General features: G+C 36.1%; 1 protein-coding gene across 8 annotated transcripts in view; it reads left to right on the top strand.

Moving 5' to 3' along the window:
- The window catches only part of CDC14B (cell division cycle 14B), a 44,207-nt gene that overhangs the window by 18,778 nt on the left and 7,042 nt on the right, over positions 1 to 18,387 (top strand). For 4 of the 8 annotated variants that reach the window (XM_082783608.1, XM_082783607.1, XM_082783602.1 and 1 more), the window contains exons 5-12: positions 3,033 to 3,109; positions 5,351 to 5,417; positions 6,906 to 6,968; positions 7,895 to 7,982; positions 8,324 to 8,554; positions 10,187 to 10,325; positions 10,462 to 10,615; positions 11,294 to 11,394. In XM_082783608.1, coding sequence (XP_082639734.1) covers positions 3,033 to 3,109; positions 5,351 to 5,417; positions 6,906 to 6,968; positions 7,895 to 7,982; positions 8,324 to 8,554; positions 10,187 to 10,325; positions 10,462 to 10,615; positions 11,294 to 11,394 — 920 coding nt within the window. Of the gene's footprint in view, positions 1 to 3,032; positions 3,110 to 5,350; positions 5,418 to 6,905; positions 6,969 to 7,894; positions 7,983 to 8,323; positions 8,555 to 10,186; positions 10,326 to 10,461; positions 10,616 to 11,293; positions 11,395 to 14,026; positions 14,173 to 16,629; positions 16,642 to 18,387 lie in introns of those variants that run through there. The other 4 variants (XM_082783604.1, XM_082783603.1, XM_082783605.1 and 1 more) reach the window with 2 other exon arrangements.

The raw sequence follows: 18,387 nt of genomic DNA, 5'->3' as shown, positions 1-18,387 counted from the left end.
TGTGCACTAATCCAAATGCAGGTGTGGCCTCTGCTGCCTTGACATCTGTTGATCCTTGTCCCACTTTTTTAGTCTCACTTACTGCCACTTTCTACATTTGGAGTCTGGTTCACCACTAGCTTGAGCCCAGGCTCACTCAGGTTTGTCTTTCATCCAGCCTTGCACACATCCAAGATTTTTTGCTATGTTCTCTTGTGGTCCTAAACTGTGCTAGCACTGATTCTGTCTCTACTTTGACTGTCACAACTTCTGCTGTGTTACTGCTGGGATACTTTCCTTGTGAACAATGTATCAGTTCATGGTCTTTCCCATTCTGTCTAGAGGTTGAATGCCATTCTTCCCTTTGAAGCACCTGCCCAGATACCATCCTATTAACCCAATGTTTTTGTAAGACTCTTTTCACGGAGAACTCCAATCTGTCCATTTCATCACCTGCTGTCTCTGTTCACACATCACATCTTAAGTGTATAGTAGTGTCACAGCTGAAGTGTACAAGGATCTCTCTTTGTTTCAGAAAATTAGTAATCCAACTATATCGAAGAGCTTCCTAATTCAGTGAATATACTGTATATTGTTTCACACGTACTGGAAGTGTGGTGCATTTTTGCTTAGTACTTGTTCCTCTAAGTTTGTCTGCACTGAAAAAATGCCATCTTCTCACAGTGTGTTTTTTGTATGTACTAAATTATAGCAGACTTTCCAGTTCAGAGTCGTTTTGTTGTTGTTGTTGTTGTTTTGTCACGTTGGCTTTTCTAAGTGTCCTTGTCTGTGGTGAGTGTGCAACTATATCAAGGAAAGTCCATACACTTGTGCATGCATACATCTTCATGGTGTTTCTAGCAACTTCACTAGTAACGCCATTTCAGAAGTTTGATCTTTGCTTGAGAACAAGCGAGTTTCAATACTATGTGGTGTTATTCAGACGTATTGTAACATAACGTTGTTAGGGCAAAAACCTCCTTCTGTTGCCATTAGATTTGCAAACAGATGCTCCTGTGTTGAAGCTTGTATTGTTCAGGAAGCTGGTAAAAGCTCAGCTGAGATTTGGGAGGAATCCTTTTCCATTCTGAGCTACAGGGGAGCTGCATTTTTTAGCAGCATTTCTATTTGCCTGTTGTACAAGTAGAGCTCTGTATTACCCAGCCTGGCAGCACTGAATACCAACTTTTTTCCAGGTGACTCATTTCTGGGTACAAACTCTGTTTCTGCTGTTTAATTTCAGTCTTCTCTATTTGTTAATTCAGAAAGTGCAGGGCTCTTTCTCTGATAAGCATTGCTGTGTTATATGACTGTAGGAAATCCGTGCTTGTCATGCTGTGAGATGCAAAGTATGACTGTATCAAAGCATACCACGTGAAAATTTTTGAAACATGACCTTTGTAACCAATTCGGGCAATGAATTGCGTGTAACATATGCCTGCAGAACAGAACATATACTTGGGCATCTGAGGAGGAGCTCTTAAATTATTATATTTTTAATCTTTTTTTATTCTGGGTGTATGTTCACAAATTTAAATGCAAAATTCACTTACTCCACCCTAGTGAAGACACATGCACACATACATGCAAGGTGTGTTTTTCATTACCTTACTAAACTACTTGAACAAAACAGATTTTTTTTTTTCCCTTTGGTTTTGCTAATTGCACAGGAAGAATGCTCAGAAAATAATTAACAGTAATCAAATAGAGGAAAAACAAGAGGGGTCACCTGTTACCATATATGTTTTAGCTGTCTGTTGAAGATATTTCAAGCTTTTTTCCCCCCCCCCGAAATCTATTCCACCTCCCGTTTTTACCTCACAAGACTGTATATATGTTTGTGCAGAGAAGATATTGAGGAGACGTTAAACTATTTGTTCAAACTAGTTTTGTAGCAGTGTAAAAGAATTTTGAAAGACAATGCCAACTTTTAAAAGAAAAAAAAAAAAGGCAGAGCAAAAATGCCAGACTTAAATTTTGGGGCGTATTTAACTAATATGCATTAGCATTAGGATTGCTAATTCGTAATGGAAAAAAAAAGTCATTAATAAAACAGATGTAAATACTTTTGCTGAACTTTAGTGAAAAAATAGCTTCCTGGAGTGTTTTAATGCTTAGTTAATGCAGTTCTAAAGAAAAAGTATTAAAAAGAAGTTATTGAACAATGACATATTAATCACCACATTGTTTTTATTAACAGTTGTTTTCTCTTGGCTGTGCTGGCAATGGTGCTTGACTATTGGAGGATGTGATAGTAGAGGAGTTTTACAGTATTCTCTAAGCAAACCTTATTGTGAGGGGCTATACAGGAGAGATAGGTGTGTTGTGAGGGAAGACCATGTGAATATTGTCATGAGTTGGTCTTCCTTGAATTCTTTTCTGAGTGGAAATTTTGATATGTAACATTTCAGGTATGTTCATTCTGTTCTTAGGACTTTGTGTCACGAGCTACAGATGTGTTTTTTTTTTTTTTTCCCCCTTTATGACATCTGGATTTAGTTATTGGACACTGCCTCACCAGTACAAAGGAGGAAGAATAGGATTTAGAATAATGCAAACGTACTGGTGTAGGAAAATCAAACATGTACAAGTTACTGTTTTTAGTACACAGTCTGTTGAGTATATACACTTTTGTAAACCTGATAATTCTTTGCTGCTGTCTTTGAAGGTTTTAGGATTTTGATTTACATCACAAAAGTTTAATACACAGAAAAAAAATAGTTCTACAAAGCAGCCCAACAGAGTTGCAGTAGAAACATGGAAGAGTTAGGAAGACAGAAGCTTTTTCACTCTAGCTGAAAGTTGAACGAACTGGGCAAACCTATAAATTTTGTTTAAAAATATATGTTGACATAGGTTGACCAGTATTTTTTATTGTTTTGCTCTGTATTAGTCTTATTGGTGCACACTTGCCTTCTTTTGTTCTTGGTGGCATTCCCTCCCAGCATTTTCAAACTTTGTTATATAATTATGCCACCTGTAGTAAACAAGTGACTTGAAGTTATTCATATGAATCTTAAAATATTTTTTTCCCTCTTCTCCCATAAAAACAGATAATATACCTGAGAGAATCACCAGAAGATGTGTACAGGCTTGTATTGGCTGGAAGCGTTTCGTATCTTCCTTTCAGGTAAATAATAAGATGTTGGAACTTTTTTTTTCCTTTTTTCCCCTAAGGTTTTAATATCTGGAAGGTCATGTTTGCTGTCTGATCTTTAAAGTGCAGGCTGCTGAACTGGTAGTTCTGAAGTGTAATGATACAGAAGGTAAAGGAGCCACAGTGCTTCACATACAGTCTTGTTTAGCTTTTTGATCTATATTGCTTCCTACTTGGCATTGTTTTAGTACTAGTAGTTGATTGTTAAACATCTTAAGTGTGTCTTTTTACCAGTGAGGAAATGTATAAAAATACTGGTTTGGTGTTGCTTGACCCTGAGGGAGTGTAATCCTAGCTTTTTCAGACCACAAACTTCTCATTGTGGTATGTGCTATGTTGCCGAGAGTAGCAAATAAAGTCGATCCATAGCATGGAGGGACAACTTCATCAGTTCTTCCAAAACAGAGTGTTAAAAAAGTTGGACCAAACTAGCATTCTATTGTCTGTCTCAATATGCAGAAAATGGACAAAAAAAATTTAGAAGGCAAGTTTAGTGTCCAAGTATATTGTTAAGTACTTTTTTTTTAAGTTTAAGTACTGATTAATTCAGTACTTTCTTTTTTGTCTGTTTTAGCACTCTTGCCAAAAGCTGTGTTTTTCAAGATTTGAATTTCCTTTACTTACCTCTCCCACTACCCCAGCTGCCACAGTACAAGTGTATAGTGGAACCTCTATTTAATAATTTACATACCTCCATCATCCCATTTCTCTTTTTAATTCAATTTTTCATATTTGCAGAAGGACAAAATAAGTCCTCAAGTAGATCCAGAAGATTTGTGTTTCTTAAAATCCTAAAGATGTATGTGGATATCTGAGGTAGTAGCTTTTCATTCAGGTCATACAGTCTACCCAAATCCCCAGATCATCACTTTGATAGCACTACTGTATAAAAATGCAAAGATGTGTTATGCAATTAAAATTATTAAGAGTTGACTTATGAAGCCCCCAGGATAAAGCAGACAGTATACTGAAGTGTCTGGGAATTTTACCGTTTTCTTGAATTTACTAGTACAATTAAACCAAATGTAGGAATTTGGATTTCATGAATGATCAACTGAGAGGTTGCTCTGGGCTCTGTTCACATCAGATCATCTTCATCTCTGGAAAAAAAAAAAAAAAAAAAAACAGTATCTTGCCATAGAATAATAAAAAAGACATGTAATTGCTACTTCTGTCACAATCAATAGGAAAACTTGTTAGCAGCTGGCAAAGAATGTTTTTCATTTACCTGGATGGGGTTCTGTTATTTCCTTCACCTGCTGACTTTTTTTTTTTTTCCACCTTCACACTGATTGGATAGGGAGAAAAAGGTATAGATAAAGTGGAGAGGCAGCCATTCAGGTTCTTCATAAGTTCTTCCTTCTCTCAACTTAAATGGAATATTTCTTACTTTTAATGTAATATTAATGATTCTCTCTTTCTTGATAAGAGCTGCATGGTTACAGAAGTAGGTGTTCTGCCAGGACATATATTATCTGATATAGATTCACATTAAATTTATTTTTAAGTGACTGTAGTATTCCTGTAGAATACTTATTATGCAGTGCTTATCCAGTAATGGCCATGTACCAAGAACATGCTATTCTTGTATCAAGAAGGTTTAAAAAGCAGTAGTTGAAAGAAAGGGCTTTGTTAAAAACCATTTTCTCAAGTTTAAGCATAAACTATTTTATGCCTCTTAACAAAAAGTCTTTTCATGCATCTATACAAATGTGTATCTCGACAGACATATTAAGAAGATGCTCTTTGCATATATATAATATAATGCATGTGTGCAGCATCTTTTTTCTTTTAAATGGAATTTGAAGAAAAAAATTGCAGTGTATTACAACTTGACTTTTTTGCAAATGAACTTCTGAAGAAAATGTTTTTAAGAGTGTATATTTTAAATATTTAAACATTAGCTTTTGCCATAAGGCGTTCTTTCTGTTTTTCAGATATGTGTGTTCTTTGATGTGTGAATTGAACATGTCACTTTTTCTGAGAAGTATAGCTAGAATAATCTTAGTTTTAAATCTGTTATCATAATGCATTTTATATCTTACTATTGTTATAAGGCAGGGAAAGTGAAATAATTATCTGACAATTATGTTTGTTATAATAGAGATTATATTGAAGCTATCTTCTAAAGTTGTTTTAGAGAAGTGTCTTTTAATTGCATTCACATGGATTAAAATCGGAAAATTTAACAGTTTTGGACGTCATACGTTACAGGGATGCTTCATTTGGTACTTGCAGTTTTCATCTAACGTTGCTGGACTGTTTTCATGCAATAAGCAAGGTAAGTAGAACATTTTCTTATTGCAAAATGTCAGTTAAATATTTCTCTGCCAGAAGAGAAGACTCAGGAAGTTAGGAGCCAAATAGAGCTGTACAGTAGCAGATTTTCTGATTGTTGTCTACCTTATTATGTATTATGCATTGTAACAAAACTTCTAGATAAAGCATCCGTAGAAGTGAACTGATATCATATCTAATCAAATAGCAAAGTTTTTAAAGAGGAAATTTCGAGTTTTATATAGGTAATCTTCTCAGGACAGTAATTTGCAGCTCTAATCCGTAAGAGTTGTGTGACAGGTTTATCAAATGGCCCTCTGATACTACATTTTAGGCTGGATATTTCCTTTGGAGGAGGTTTTGAATCACTTATCGATAATTTTTTTGGGGGGAGCGGGTGGGGGTCAGGACACTTTCAGTATGTACTAATGACTTGTAGTTTTGCTTCAGTAATATAAATACAACAAATGTTAAAATGTTAAAAAATGTGGTTTGCTTTTTAACCACAAATTATCATAATAGAATGTCTTATTGCGGTACAGTGGTTACATAATGTGGCATTTCAGGACAGGGAAAATCTGTTTACATTCTTTTTTGTCTGTATGAATAAGGAAATGTGAAATGGGGAATTCTGCAGGTCTCCATCCCATAACTTTTTTTTGAGGGGGGGCTGGAGGGGGCCATCTCTACCAAATACTGTTGTTTCTATTGAGTAAATTTGCAGATTTTCTTTTTTTTTTTTTTGTTGTTTTTTTTTTTTGCATTTTTTGACTTTGGCTGCTTTGTCAGTAGTGATGAATTTCTATTCTTTTCAGTACTGGCGAGCAGCAAAGAAAACCACAGAGGGCTATACAGTGAAAGAGGAGATTAGAATGTAATATTTAAAATATCTGGGGATTTGAGATTGTCTGTGTTTGCTCTTTCTGACTTTACAAGTGGGTAAACTGCCAGTTACACAAATGTGTACGTTTTTATACTATATTAAATATAATGGCTGTGGATAATTATGGGGCATCAGGGACCACACTAATGTCTGCTAAGGACTGTGAACATAGTCTGTCTATAGCCAATTTTAAATTAGTGAAGATATTCGAATTCTAATGAGGTAGAATATAATTCATGCACCAAATATTTATAATGCTTGAATGCAGACTTCAGAATGTACCCATATTTTAAATAGATATTTTTTGCCAGTTATTTTTCACTGGCAATTTGTACTGATAGCAGTAATAAAAAGACAATACTTATTTAGTATGGAATTTTGTAGTGATTCAGTGCAAACAGAAAGACCTTCTTGTCTAACTTCACTTACATTAAAATTTACAAATTTGTTTTGCACCAAGAGTCAGTTGTTCTGTATGTTTTCAAACAAAAGAAGAGATCTTGTAAAGCGTAGAACAGGTATTAAGGGGTGTTTGGTACACTAACACAGTGATAAACTGCCCTCATTGGTAAGGTGTTGTCATGTTAAAAGTTATATTCTGAATTTTAGGCTTTGCAGTGTGATTTTCTGAATTTCGATGTGTTTGATGTAAATGAATATGAGCATTATGAGGTAAGTATTCAGTATCAGTCTTCTGATTCATTTGCTGTTATTAATGCTAAGATAATTGTTTATAATATAATCTGCTATTTATTTTGTAGTATTAGGTTTCATTTTTGTTTTACCTCTTTAAACTATGATCGTTAAATAACAGTGCGTGGTCAGAGAGAGCGTATTAAGTCAGATTTAAGCATAGTCAGCCTCACACATGGGGTAAAAGCAGAAACCAGAATTGAAATAAATACTTTTTTTTTTTTTCACATTTTTATTAAAGCCTGAAAAATTATGGGGAAGTGGGAATTTGTTCCTTGGCCATTTTTTAGGTCTTGCATACTCTTGAGCAATCATGATGAGAAACTTGAGGGCATACAAGTCCAAGTCTATCTGACTTCCAGAAAGCAGATAAAGTATGTATATATGAGCTCATGGCAAAGGTGTAACAGCACTTTTTGAGGAGAAGAAGATAGGACTTGGAAACTCCAAGACTACAAAATTCACTTGGGGACACGGGAAACTAATATGAATAAAAAAGACTACAATATTTGACTACGTGCACTGTTAGAAATACAAAATTATTAGTTATCTGTAAAGAGAAAATCGGGTGTTTTTAGAATCTAAAAAATCATGATCTAAATAGTGAAGAGAAATAAGGTGAGGTCATAATTTAGTAACCTATAAACATTTTAAACTTGGAAGTTGCCTTTCATCTGAAGGACACCAACTGCATTGTTATAAAGCTGTAATTTAGAAAAAGGAGTACACAAGAGGAGTGAGGTTCAGAACAAGTGACATCCTCTTGATGAAATAAAAAGCAGGCAACTAACACGCTTCCTTTGGCAAAAATTGTACATCATTTCTATCTAGCATGTATTTTGAAACAATAAGGAAAAGGCTGAAAATACAGGGATAATGATAAACCAAGCATTTTCTCTTGACAGAGAGCAGAAAATGGAGATTTTAACTGGATAATACCAAACAAATTCATTGCCTTCAGTGGACCTCATTCAAGAAGTAAAATTGAAAATGGTATGCTTAAAAAAGGAGGTGGGGGACACAAGCCCACTGCTTTCTTAGCTGGTTGTTATCAGTAAGAACAAGCTTTAAAAATTGTTCCTGAAACAGTGTGTTTTTTCCTTGGATCTTTTTCTTTTATAAGAACCCTGACAGTAAAATTTTAATGCTTGGTTTAATTGTATCTGACCTAGGTGCTTATGTTAAAATTCCATTTTCAGTTAGTCTATTTCTTTCTGTTGAATATGAGTTTTATTTTGAAAGTGTTTTCTTCTATTGCTTTTGAGTCTTCATTTACATATTTTCTGTTTGAGCCTTATTTTCCCTTATATTTCCATCTTTTTTTTTTCTAACAGGCTATCCCCACCATGCTCCAGAAGCTTATTTCCCATACTTCAGGAAACACAAGGTCACCACTATAATACGCCTCAACAAAAAAATGTATGATGCCAAACGTTTCACAGATGCTGGATTTGAGCATTTTGACCTATTCTTTGCTGATGGAAGCACACCTAGTGATACTATAGTTAAAACATTTCTAAATATTTGTGAAAATGCTGAAGGTGTCATAGCTGTTCACTGCAAAGGTATAGTGTGCAAACAATTTATATTATAAATAATGCTTATATATTATGCAGTTTCTGGGATATTTCCCACTATAACTCTGTTATATCTAGTTACTGACAACATTGCCAAGCAGCAGATTTTCTATACAAATTCTGTCTGTGCTTTATTCTGCTTTTTGTCTTCTAATTTTTTAAATTCCAGGAAAATCTTTCCAGCTGTTTCCAAGAATGAGGCTGGGGAAAGTGAGCTTGCCAATATTAACAGCTCTTTCTGCTAGGAAGTGCTAGGACTTTCAAAAGATTCTTCTGAGCAGGAATTTCAATTATGGCAAGGTTTATAGGTCTTTCTGACAATATGTGGTATAAATACATAGTAAATTTTTGAAAATACCAGTATACTAGCTATACTAGCTGCACTGTTCTTTGGACCAGGCATTCGGAGCATGCCCAATGCAGCTAGTGTAGAGGGTTTCTGAGAGAGAGCGATTTCTGTGGTTCTAGAGGAACTATGTTTGCCTTTCCACACCTGATAATAGTGTGATTGAAGGAGAAAGGTGAATTCTTAAAGCATTTGCCTGGGACCTGCAAAGACTGAATTTTTGTTAACTGGATCTGCCATTCACTTGCAGCATGTTTAATAGTTTTAATAGATTATACTGTGAAGTAGAGTTGGTGTTACAGCTTTTTGACTGTTGTACATAAGTGCATATTTTTACTCTCCACCAAGGTGTGAAATCTGTGTATACCACTTAATTGATTACACAGCAGTGGTACAATTGCTTTGTTTTCATTCTGATGAAGATGTTCAAGATGTCCTCTGATACTTGTCATGCTAATAATGTCTAGACTACCTTACAGTCTTCAGCCTCCTATTAGTCTTGAGAAAGAGTAGAATGATGTAGCCTGTTCTTAAAGCTGGGCAAGGTAAAGGAAATGCTGTGCAGTTGTCTTGGCTGTTCAGCTATACTGAAGTTTACATGTGTGTTGTTCCGTGGATTCTTAAATGAGAGGATTTGATGCATGGTTTGACATTTACAGCAAGTGGTCGAGTGGGGGAGCCACTGAGCTGTCTATCTTCCTTCTCATGTTTGTCAAGGTAAATAGTGCTGTTTCTAGGGCCGTGTCAAAAAAAAGTTTTCTTATTCTGGATTATTCCAGCCTGTGTTGGCTAGTGCTCGGACTTGCTTATTGCAAAATGTAGGTTTTCCTTGTGAACCAAAAAAAAGAGTTTAGTTAAAGGAAGGATTGGAAGAACAGCTGGTTTTAGTGCAAGTCACGATGAATTTGCAGTTAAAATGCTTTGAGAATTCTGTGAAAAGATAAAAACATCTACATGCCTATTTAGTGTATTGCCTGTATATTTTTGTGTATATCTCTGTGTGTGCATGTGTGTCTGTGTGTGTAAACATACCTGTAAGGTCACTAGCTTTGCAAGGTTATCTTACTAAAAATATGTGAACAATGTGTTAGTAACCATGTCTATGGGAAAAAAAGAATTGAAAAGGTAAGTTTTACTTACTGAGTTTTATTAGTAATAGGTTTGCCTAATAAAACAGGCAGTTAATTATTTGTCTGAGTAACAATGTCTGTAGCTACAGCAGATTCCAAATGAAAATGAGTATATAAAAGAAACCATTCTTTTATCTTACACAGCTGGTCTTGGACGAACTGGCACACTTATTGCCTGTTATATTATGAAGCACTATCGGATGACAGCTGCTGAAACTATTGCCTGGATCAGAATAAATAGACCTGGTTCAGTGATTGGACCACAACAACACTTCCTGATGGAGTAAGTAGATTAAGTACATTTAAAAATGTATTTAGATGCCTTTTTCTTTTTTTTTTTCTTTTTTTTTTTTTTGTACCCTTAAAATCTTTGTTGTTAATTTGTTGGTTTGGGGGATTATTTTTCTATACCATGATAGGAAACAGGCAGAACTTTGGACAGAAGGGGATATCTTCCGTGCAAAGTTGAGAGGAAACCGTAAAATTGCTGTAACAAGAATCCTGTCGGGGGTGGATGATATTTCAATTAATGATACTAGAAACAGGAGAATGATCCGAAAGGACATTGAACTGGTAAGCATCTGAATATTGTGCTTTTGTAAAAGTTGTAAGTGCTTTTGAGGATCTCTTAGGTTCTGAACAAACCTGTGGGTACAGTAGAACTTTGTTGGATTCTTCTTCTGTTTTCCCTTTTTGTACCAAGATATTTGCAAGTAAAAAAAGATATGGATAGTGGTTACAGAAAATGAAGGTCAGTACACAGGTGAGGTAGGAATATCCTTGTCCTACTGTCATCTTGTGATTAAGTAAATATTAGAACAAAAAAATACAATTTGCTGTCAAAAATTCTGTAATTGTATTTTGGGTTGTTATATTGCTTTCAGTGTTTTACAGGAAGGGGTGAAAGGTGTTTTGCTTTTTTGATTTCTAAGTAATTACAATTTCTGTAATACTTCTTGCAGCGTCTCTTAAAAAAAAAAAAAAAAAAAAAAGTATTACTGTGAAAATGGCAGATGAAGGAGGGAAATGCTGTACTTGAGTGATGATTGTATTGTACCAAAACAGAGATTTGAGATGTGTTTCTACTGTTTTAAAAGTAGACAACATTCTGACGCACGTAATTCACTGGAATGAAAAACTTTGGCAAACTTTCTTGTTGGGATAATTCTAAGTTCAAGATTTAAAGTAAGGTTAATAGTTAATTTTCTAAATGACTATATTTACCTCTTTTTTTCCCCTACACTTATCTAGTATAGTGATGAAGATGAAACAAACTGTATAACACAAGGTGATAAGCTTCGTGCTCTGAAAAGTAGAAGGCAAGCAAAAGCAACAGCTGCATCTCCGCTAACGTAAGTCCGTTCCTGAATGCATAAATACCAGAAATACTTCTATCTTCTTCTTCACACACACTTGCTGTAGCACCCAAAAGTTTGTTGGCAAGGCTGTTTTTGCTCATTTGAAACAAGCATGAGATTCACCTTTCTTCTGGTAGCTCGGTGTGCATTAAGGAGGCAGGAGAACTTGTCTGAAGAACTGCATTACTCAATTTCTTGTTGTCTGTGTTGTTTTTTGATTCCAATGCTCAGTGCTCTGCAAGTTCTTGTGGTTATTTCTGAATGACGTATTCCTAGTTCATTCGCAAGCATTCCCTTGTCCTTCCTGTGGTAGTATAAAAACAGAGGAATACAACTCCAATTGGTGGTGTTTCATTGGCTGAAATAAGGTATATTTTCATTTTTGAAGTAAGGTCAACTACTTAAAAGGAATATCTGGAAGAAAAATCTAGCTTTATTTCATTTTCAGGTCTTCAGAGAACTTTCCCTAAACCTTGTGGGCTTTGGGATAAGGGCTGGTACTCTGGAAGGCAGGGAGTAGCAGCGTTTCACTGAATAAATACAAAGGGCTGTGGTTCTATTTGAGAATCTGGTATATTAGTCTCTTTGTTTTAGACAAACACCACCTGTAAGAGGAAATTTTTAGTCAACAGTTGTTTGCATCTGTTGCAAATTGTACCAACTATAGGTAAAAGCTTTCTGGTTACCCTTACATAAACTACAGAGAATGCAAGAGTTGCAAGACGTATCTGAGACCTCATTTGATTTCTAGGAAAGGAATGGTGACCCGTGGCTATCAGATTTTTTTGCAAATAACACACCAAAAGAGTCATAGAACAAAAGCAACTAGGCTTTTATTTTGCAGCCTTTCTGTGGGGATGCTGCTGCAAAACTTCTAGCTCACTATGATTTTTTTTTTTAAGACCAAAAATTGTCTTCAGACTTCTAGATAAGCAAGAGGTATATTGTAAGAATATGCTGAATGGAAAGGAATGCCTTTGGAAACCCTCACTAATTGCTGTGTAAGAATTCAGTTTTGTTTAAAAAGAATCTTTTCCTTTCATCAGTTACAAAGGCAGTCATACAATAAACAACATATAAAAAACAAAGACTGTACCCAACTGAAATTAAAACCAAAAGCAAACAAACAACAAAACACACACACAAAAAAAATACAAAACACACAAAAAAAAAAACAACACAGGACCTCAGTGTACTCAAGTAGTACATTAAAAACCATCTACTTTGCACATTAGTTTCTAAGGCACATAGTGCCTTCATTTCTACTTCATAATACTCTTTCATAAGTAGTAATTTAAGTCATGTAATAAAGTTTGTGAGATATCTCATTTACTGTATGTTCTACAGAATGAATATTGATTGTATGATAGTCTAATCAGAGGCACAGTATTAATATGCGTAAAGACTATAAACTATTAAAAAAACCTATTCCATCCACAAAGCATTCTGTAACAGGACTCCCTTAATTAAAACTAGGTAGTTTGTAGTCCTGTAGAATTAAAATAAATGATCAAGAGCTTCTGGTAGTTTCGCATAGTGTGCCCTGTGGCACTGGGAGGTGTGATGCTAACAAGGAGTTGCAATTTCCTTCCTCCTGTTTCCATCAGTTATTGTAGGGTTTGCAGCTTGTACTGAAGTAATTTGGTGACAAATCTAGAACCTTTTACATTCTGTGAGTTAATGTTACTAAACCAAAATATCACTAGGCATATTTAGCATCCCTACCTGGGTTAGAAGTCTTCCATACCTGAATAGCTGTCAGTCTTTTTTCCATCATAGTTCAGAATAAAAAGAAAACAACAACAACAACAAAAAAACCCAAAAAACTAATTCTGCTATGAAATAGATTAATTTTATCTAAGCAAACGAAATAGAATGAAGTTCTCTATGCAGTTTTATTTCAGAGAGAAATAGGGGAAAAAAATCGAACACAAGCAACGTAAAAGCACTACAAGCTGGGAGAATTATTAGTCTTTTTGTGCTAGAGGCGTGACTTAAACAAGTCCCAGGGGGTTTGTGTATAATGTTTTGTTAATGTTTGTTGAAGTTGTTTGTATAAGCTGTTTATGCCTTGGTGAATGGATGCTTTGTATATGTTCTGATGAGCAATATGCTGCACCTTTGGCAAAGGGATTATGAATTAGCTTTTGCTCTTTCGAACACAGGAAGACAATATATCCTCACCATCTGGGTGCTTACATAAATTGTTTGTTACAAGAAACTGATCTGGCTCTGATCTAGGGTTTCTGTATTAAAACACAAGATTGTGAGGTAGGGTCTATCAGTACAGGCTGATCAAGCAGCGTAGAAGTTAGCAACAAGTGGTCAGAGATACACTGGTCTAGAAGGCATTTATTTTCAAAAGAGTGATGTGGACTTTCTTTGGAACAAATAAATGACTTCAGTGAGGATTTCAGAAATACTGCTTTGCTTCTGGTAACACATGGATACACCTGACAAGTCATGGTTGCATGGATTGTGATAGTCACAGAAAGAAAGAAAATGCTTGGCTTAAGATTATAGAGCAATATGCTTTTGAAGAACTTGAAACAAGCTAAAATGCACCAATAGCTTTTGCTTTTGAATTTTTGTTCACCTTTTCCTCCCCCTCCAACCCCTTTTTTAGATGGCTCCTAGCTATGCTGGTGTCTACACTGTGTAGCATTGTCATCTGGTGGATTGTATGTGGCTCCCTTCTTCCCAGCCTGCTATTCTGTCTAGATGGTTTAAGAACATAGTAACCATCAGGACCCCCTGAGAGAGAGCCACTGTGTAAGTGTCCCATTCCATTTCTCTACAATAGCTCATGCTTTCTGTCTAGTATGTCTCATAAGTGCATGTTTTCATACCATGTTTCTTACTGGCTTTGTTGCAAGAGTAAATTTCACTGCTCTCGCTTTGTTGTATTTTTGTGTATATTATTTGGAATAACTGAGTGATTTTTATGGCTGGCTTGCAATACAAAAGGTGCAGAGCTTTTGTAATTAGGATGATTTATAATTTTGAAGCCTTTCTTCTCTGCATGCTTCTGCAAATAAGCAAAACCATGTTTATTAAAGAAAAAAAGTGCTGTTTTAAAATATGATCCTCTCCTTTGCATATTGCAAGTGAAGATGTTAGCTTCAATTTTACTTTGAAATTCATGAACTTGCAAATGTGCTTAATCTCCCAAAGGATGGTTTTACTCATGCGAAATGCCAGGAGTTAGAATTTGTTAGAAATGGCAGTAAGTCTTTGTTTTTATGAAGGGATTATAGTATTAAGCCATAAGAGGCAGTAAAATGGGACACTTTTCCCCTTATAGCAGAGGATGTGACAGGTTGCAGTATTAGGACAATGCACGTTTGTTTACCCAAGCAATCTGGTTTCATCTTCTTTCATTCTTAATTATTTTTATAGAGCTTTATGAGACTAGGTTGACACTTCTTTTCTGTTACTTAAATTCAGGAGCTGGATTAAAAACATGTTCCTTGAGTACAATTTTTACTTTTCTCCATCTTCTGTCAGAGTGGCTGCAGTGGTTGTTGTGTCTAGCTTTCACTTAAAAGGTGCAATGTTTTTGCCAGATGGCAACTTTCATCTTTTGGCCAAATTAAAACTTCAACAGCATGAAGGACTACCAGGAAACCCAAACAGCTCCCTTCTGCTTGCTACCTTGTTTCCCTGAGGCTACTCTGCCATCACCACCCAGGAAGCAAAATGGTTACTTTGGGTGAATACTTGAAAATTCAGTGCTCTTAGAGGAAAAAATAGGTCAGGAAAAGTGTTTCACGCCACAGTAGTGAATAAGAAAAGGAATTCTGTCCTGTCAGAACTTTATGGTTAGGAGATGCTGTCCTCCTCACCTTTGACCTCTGAGCCATACTTCTAAAAATGGAAAAGGTATAGAAATAGTTCTGCTAAGGTAAATGACTTAACTAAGAATGAGAATTAGAGGGAGTTATGGACAATTTAGTTATCCCATTAGTGTAATCTGAGGTCATTTTAATCTTTTTTTCCCCATTGGTACCTAACTTTGTCCAATACTGTACTTACACAAGAGTTGTTTCTGAAGTTTTATGCTGAATATGTGAATAACTCTTGTCTTAATGTTTTACAGAAGTCAAGCCTTATATTTCTGAAGGCAGACAAAAAAAAAAAAAAACACAACCAAAACCTACTGTAAAAAAATGAAAGAATCCATCCTTTATTTTCCTGTACTGTAAGATCAGATTCACTCAGATGTCTTCTCTTTGTGTGTTCTTTCTAAAAACTCCTTTGCTAGAAGGGAAGAGAAAAGATAGATTGATGTTGTTAAATGTGTCATTATGCAGGCAATGGGGTTACTGGTGCCCCTGTGTCATATCCAGCATTGACAATTACACTGTGTTATGTCCAGGAAGACAAAACACTTACTTTTATTTTAAAAGCTTTTTATTTTTTTTAAGCTTTTTTTTAAATTTTATTTTAATGTTCTCTCCATTATACAGATCAAATTATCAATCAGGGTAGTGATTCAGTCATCAGTCTTGGCTAGCCTGGCAGTCCTGTGTGCTGAAGCCCTGTGGAATGAAGAACATCAAGTCACTTGTTGATTATTGGTAACATAGGAAAGTGTTAGATGTCTCAGGCCAGTCTTCCTAAAAACCCTAAAGACTCAGGCCAGTCCTCCTGAGAGAGAGGTGACGAGGGACAGAGCAGTATTGCATTTGGCGGTGTAGTGGTTTACCCAGGCAGGCGGCTCAGCACCACGCAGCTGTGAGCTTGCTCACTCATCCCCAGCGGGGCTGGGGAAGAGAATTGGAAAAGTAAAAGTGGAAGAACTTGCAGGTTGAGATGAAGACGGTGTATTAGGTAAGGCAAAAGCTGTGTGCCCAAGCAAAACAAGCAAAGCCAGACAAGGAATTCATTCGCTATTTCCCATGGCAGGCAGGTGTTCAGCTACTGCCAGCAAAGCAAGCAGGGCTTGTCATGCTTAGCTCTTACCTGGGAAGACAAACACCATCACTCCTAATGTCCCCTGCCTCCTCCCTTACCCCATGGCACCACATGCTATGGGACATCCCTTTGGTCGGCCTGGGCCAGCTGTGCTGGCTGTGTCCCCTCCTGGCTCCTGGTGCACCCCCAGATTCCTCGCTGGCAGGGCAGCACAAGGAGATTGTGCTTTTGGCTCTGCGCAAGCACTGCTCTGCATCAGCTAAAACACTGGTGAGTTACCAACATTATTTTTGTCATAAATCCAAAACACAGCACTGCACCAGCTACTATGAAGAAATTAACTCTGTCCAAACCAAAATCAGGACCTCATAAAACAGGCAAGTGCAATCCCCCCCCCTTCTGTGTAGCCTCGCTTCCCTGTAACCCTCTTCAGGATATTGCAATCAATTATGTTTTAAAAAACCTTTTTTACATGGATTGGTTTGTCCAGGTTGTAGTGCCTTGTTGGCATTTTGAGTTTTCTGTTTTTTTTTTTTTGTTTGTTTGGTTGGTTGGTTTTTTATATCAGGCTTTGGGGTTGTTTTTTTGTGTCATAGGTACGTGTGTCCCCAGTTTAAATGATTAAACAGACTTGTGAACATTTTACAAGAAGGTACTGCTGACCCAGCATTTTTCCATTTAAGCAGGCTTTGATTTGTTTAAAGACTAATACATCAGCTTAAAAAGAAGTAGTATGCAAACTAGCGTGGTGTTGGGGAATGTATTAGGTTCAGAATTACCGAGTGATGTTTTCATTACAGATTAGGTGGAAATGAAAGACTCTTAGCATACATGGTTTACTTATTTTAATAGTGTGGCTATTAAAGCATCTTGTAGCGTGTCTTCAGGGAATGCTCTGCTTTTTATTTTTTTAAACCATGTTTTATTAAATAGAAAAAGTTTGTGTACATCAGATACACTTTCTTCTGGTACTTCTGTGAGTTAATTGCTGAGGTGTGCAACATGACATACTATGTTATATGAACAGTTACAAAGCAGTCAGGTGGGTGCCCTGTGAATTTTACTCTTTGTAATATAGTTTGGGATAACTTTTTTTTTGGTGCTGTGATTTTGGGAGGATGTCTCCGACTGTAGCCACATCTCATGTTCATTTTAAAATCTATTTATGAAACCTGCTCTCAAGTGAGGCTATTACTCTAATCGTGTCCTAGATCAAAATTCCTTGCGTTAAAACTAGTTTTGCGTCTTAGCTCTCGTGTATGAGGTAGCACTTCAGTAAAAGCTGTGATGGCAGCGCTGCTGCTCCAAAGCTGACAGCTGGGTCTCAAGACAGTTGTGTGTTTAGTTGTAACACGATGTCAGTGGCATAAATGGGAACTTGTCTGTTTTCCTTGAGGTGCTTGCTGTAAGCCTTAGAAGGCTAGAATTTCATCTGAGTTGAACGTGTCTGTCTGATCTTCCAGCAAATATTCTGCTAATCAGGAATTCAGCTAGTCTGTACTCTTGGGCTGGTTGTGTGATGTATTGTATCAAAGTAAAATAACTACTAAAGAGTACATGATCTTAAAGTTCTACTATGCTTAAAGCTGTCTCTGAGCTGATCCCATAAGCCAGCTCCTTCTCTCCCTACCCTTAGGTAAATATAGCAATTTTAAGAGGAGGATGTCATGGTTGGCTTGGTTTTGCAGTGAAATTGTATATGGTGCCTATTTTTATAATTTGCCTTCCCATTTAGAACCTTATTTAATTTCTTCATTTCGAACACACAAAATACAATTCTGTGGAAAGTAGTGACTTTTTTGTCCTATGACATGACAAAAAGATGAATATTTAAGTGTTTGTGCAAGATGGTATCTTAACACTTCAGTGTTTTAGTTTATGCTAGTCAGTATATATGGCTTAAACCTATATACTCATCTTCTTTTCTGAACTTCTGGTGTCTGGAAAAAATGAACTGCAAGAGAAAGATAATTAGATCATCTTCCAATAAGTTTTGCTTTCTTTTATGTATACATTACATGCTTTTTATACAGAGAGACATTGTATATGTATGTTTAAGGAGAAAACAAA

This window comes from Aythya marila (assembly GCF_965140915.1).
Source record: "Aythya marila genome assembly, chromosome: Z".
In the NCBI taxonomy this organism is placed as follows: Eukaryota; Metazoa; Chordata; class Aves; order Anseriformes; family Anatidae; genus Aythya; species Aythya marila.
The sequence above is the reverse complement of the archived record's forward strand: the minus strand, read 5'-3'. Positions and strand labels throughout refer to the sequence as shown.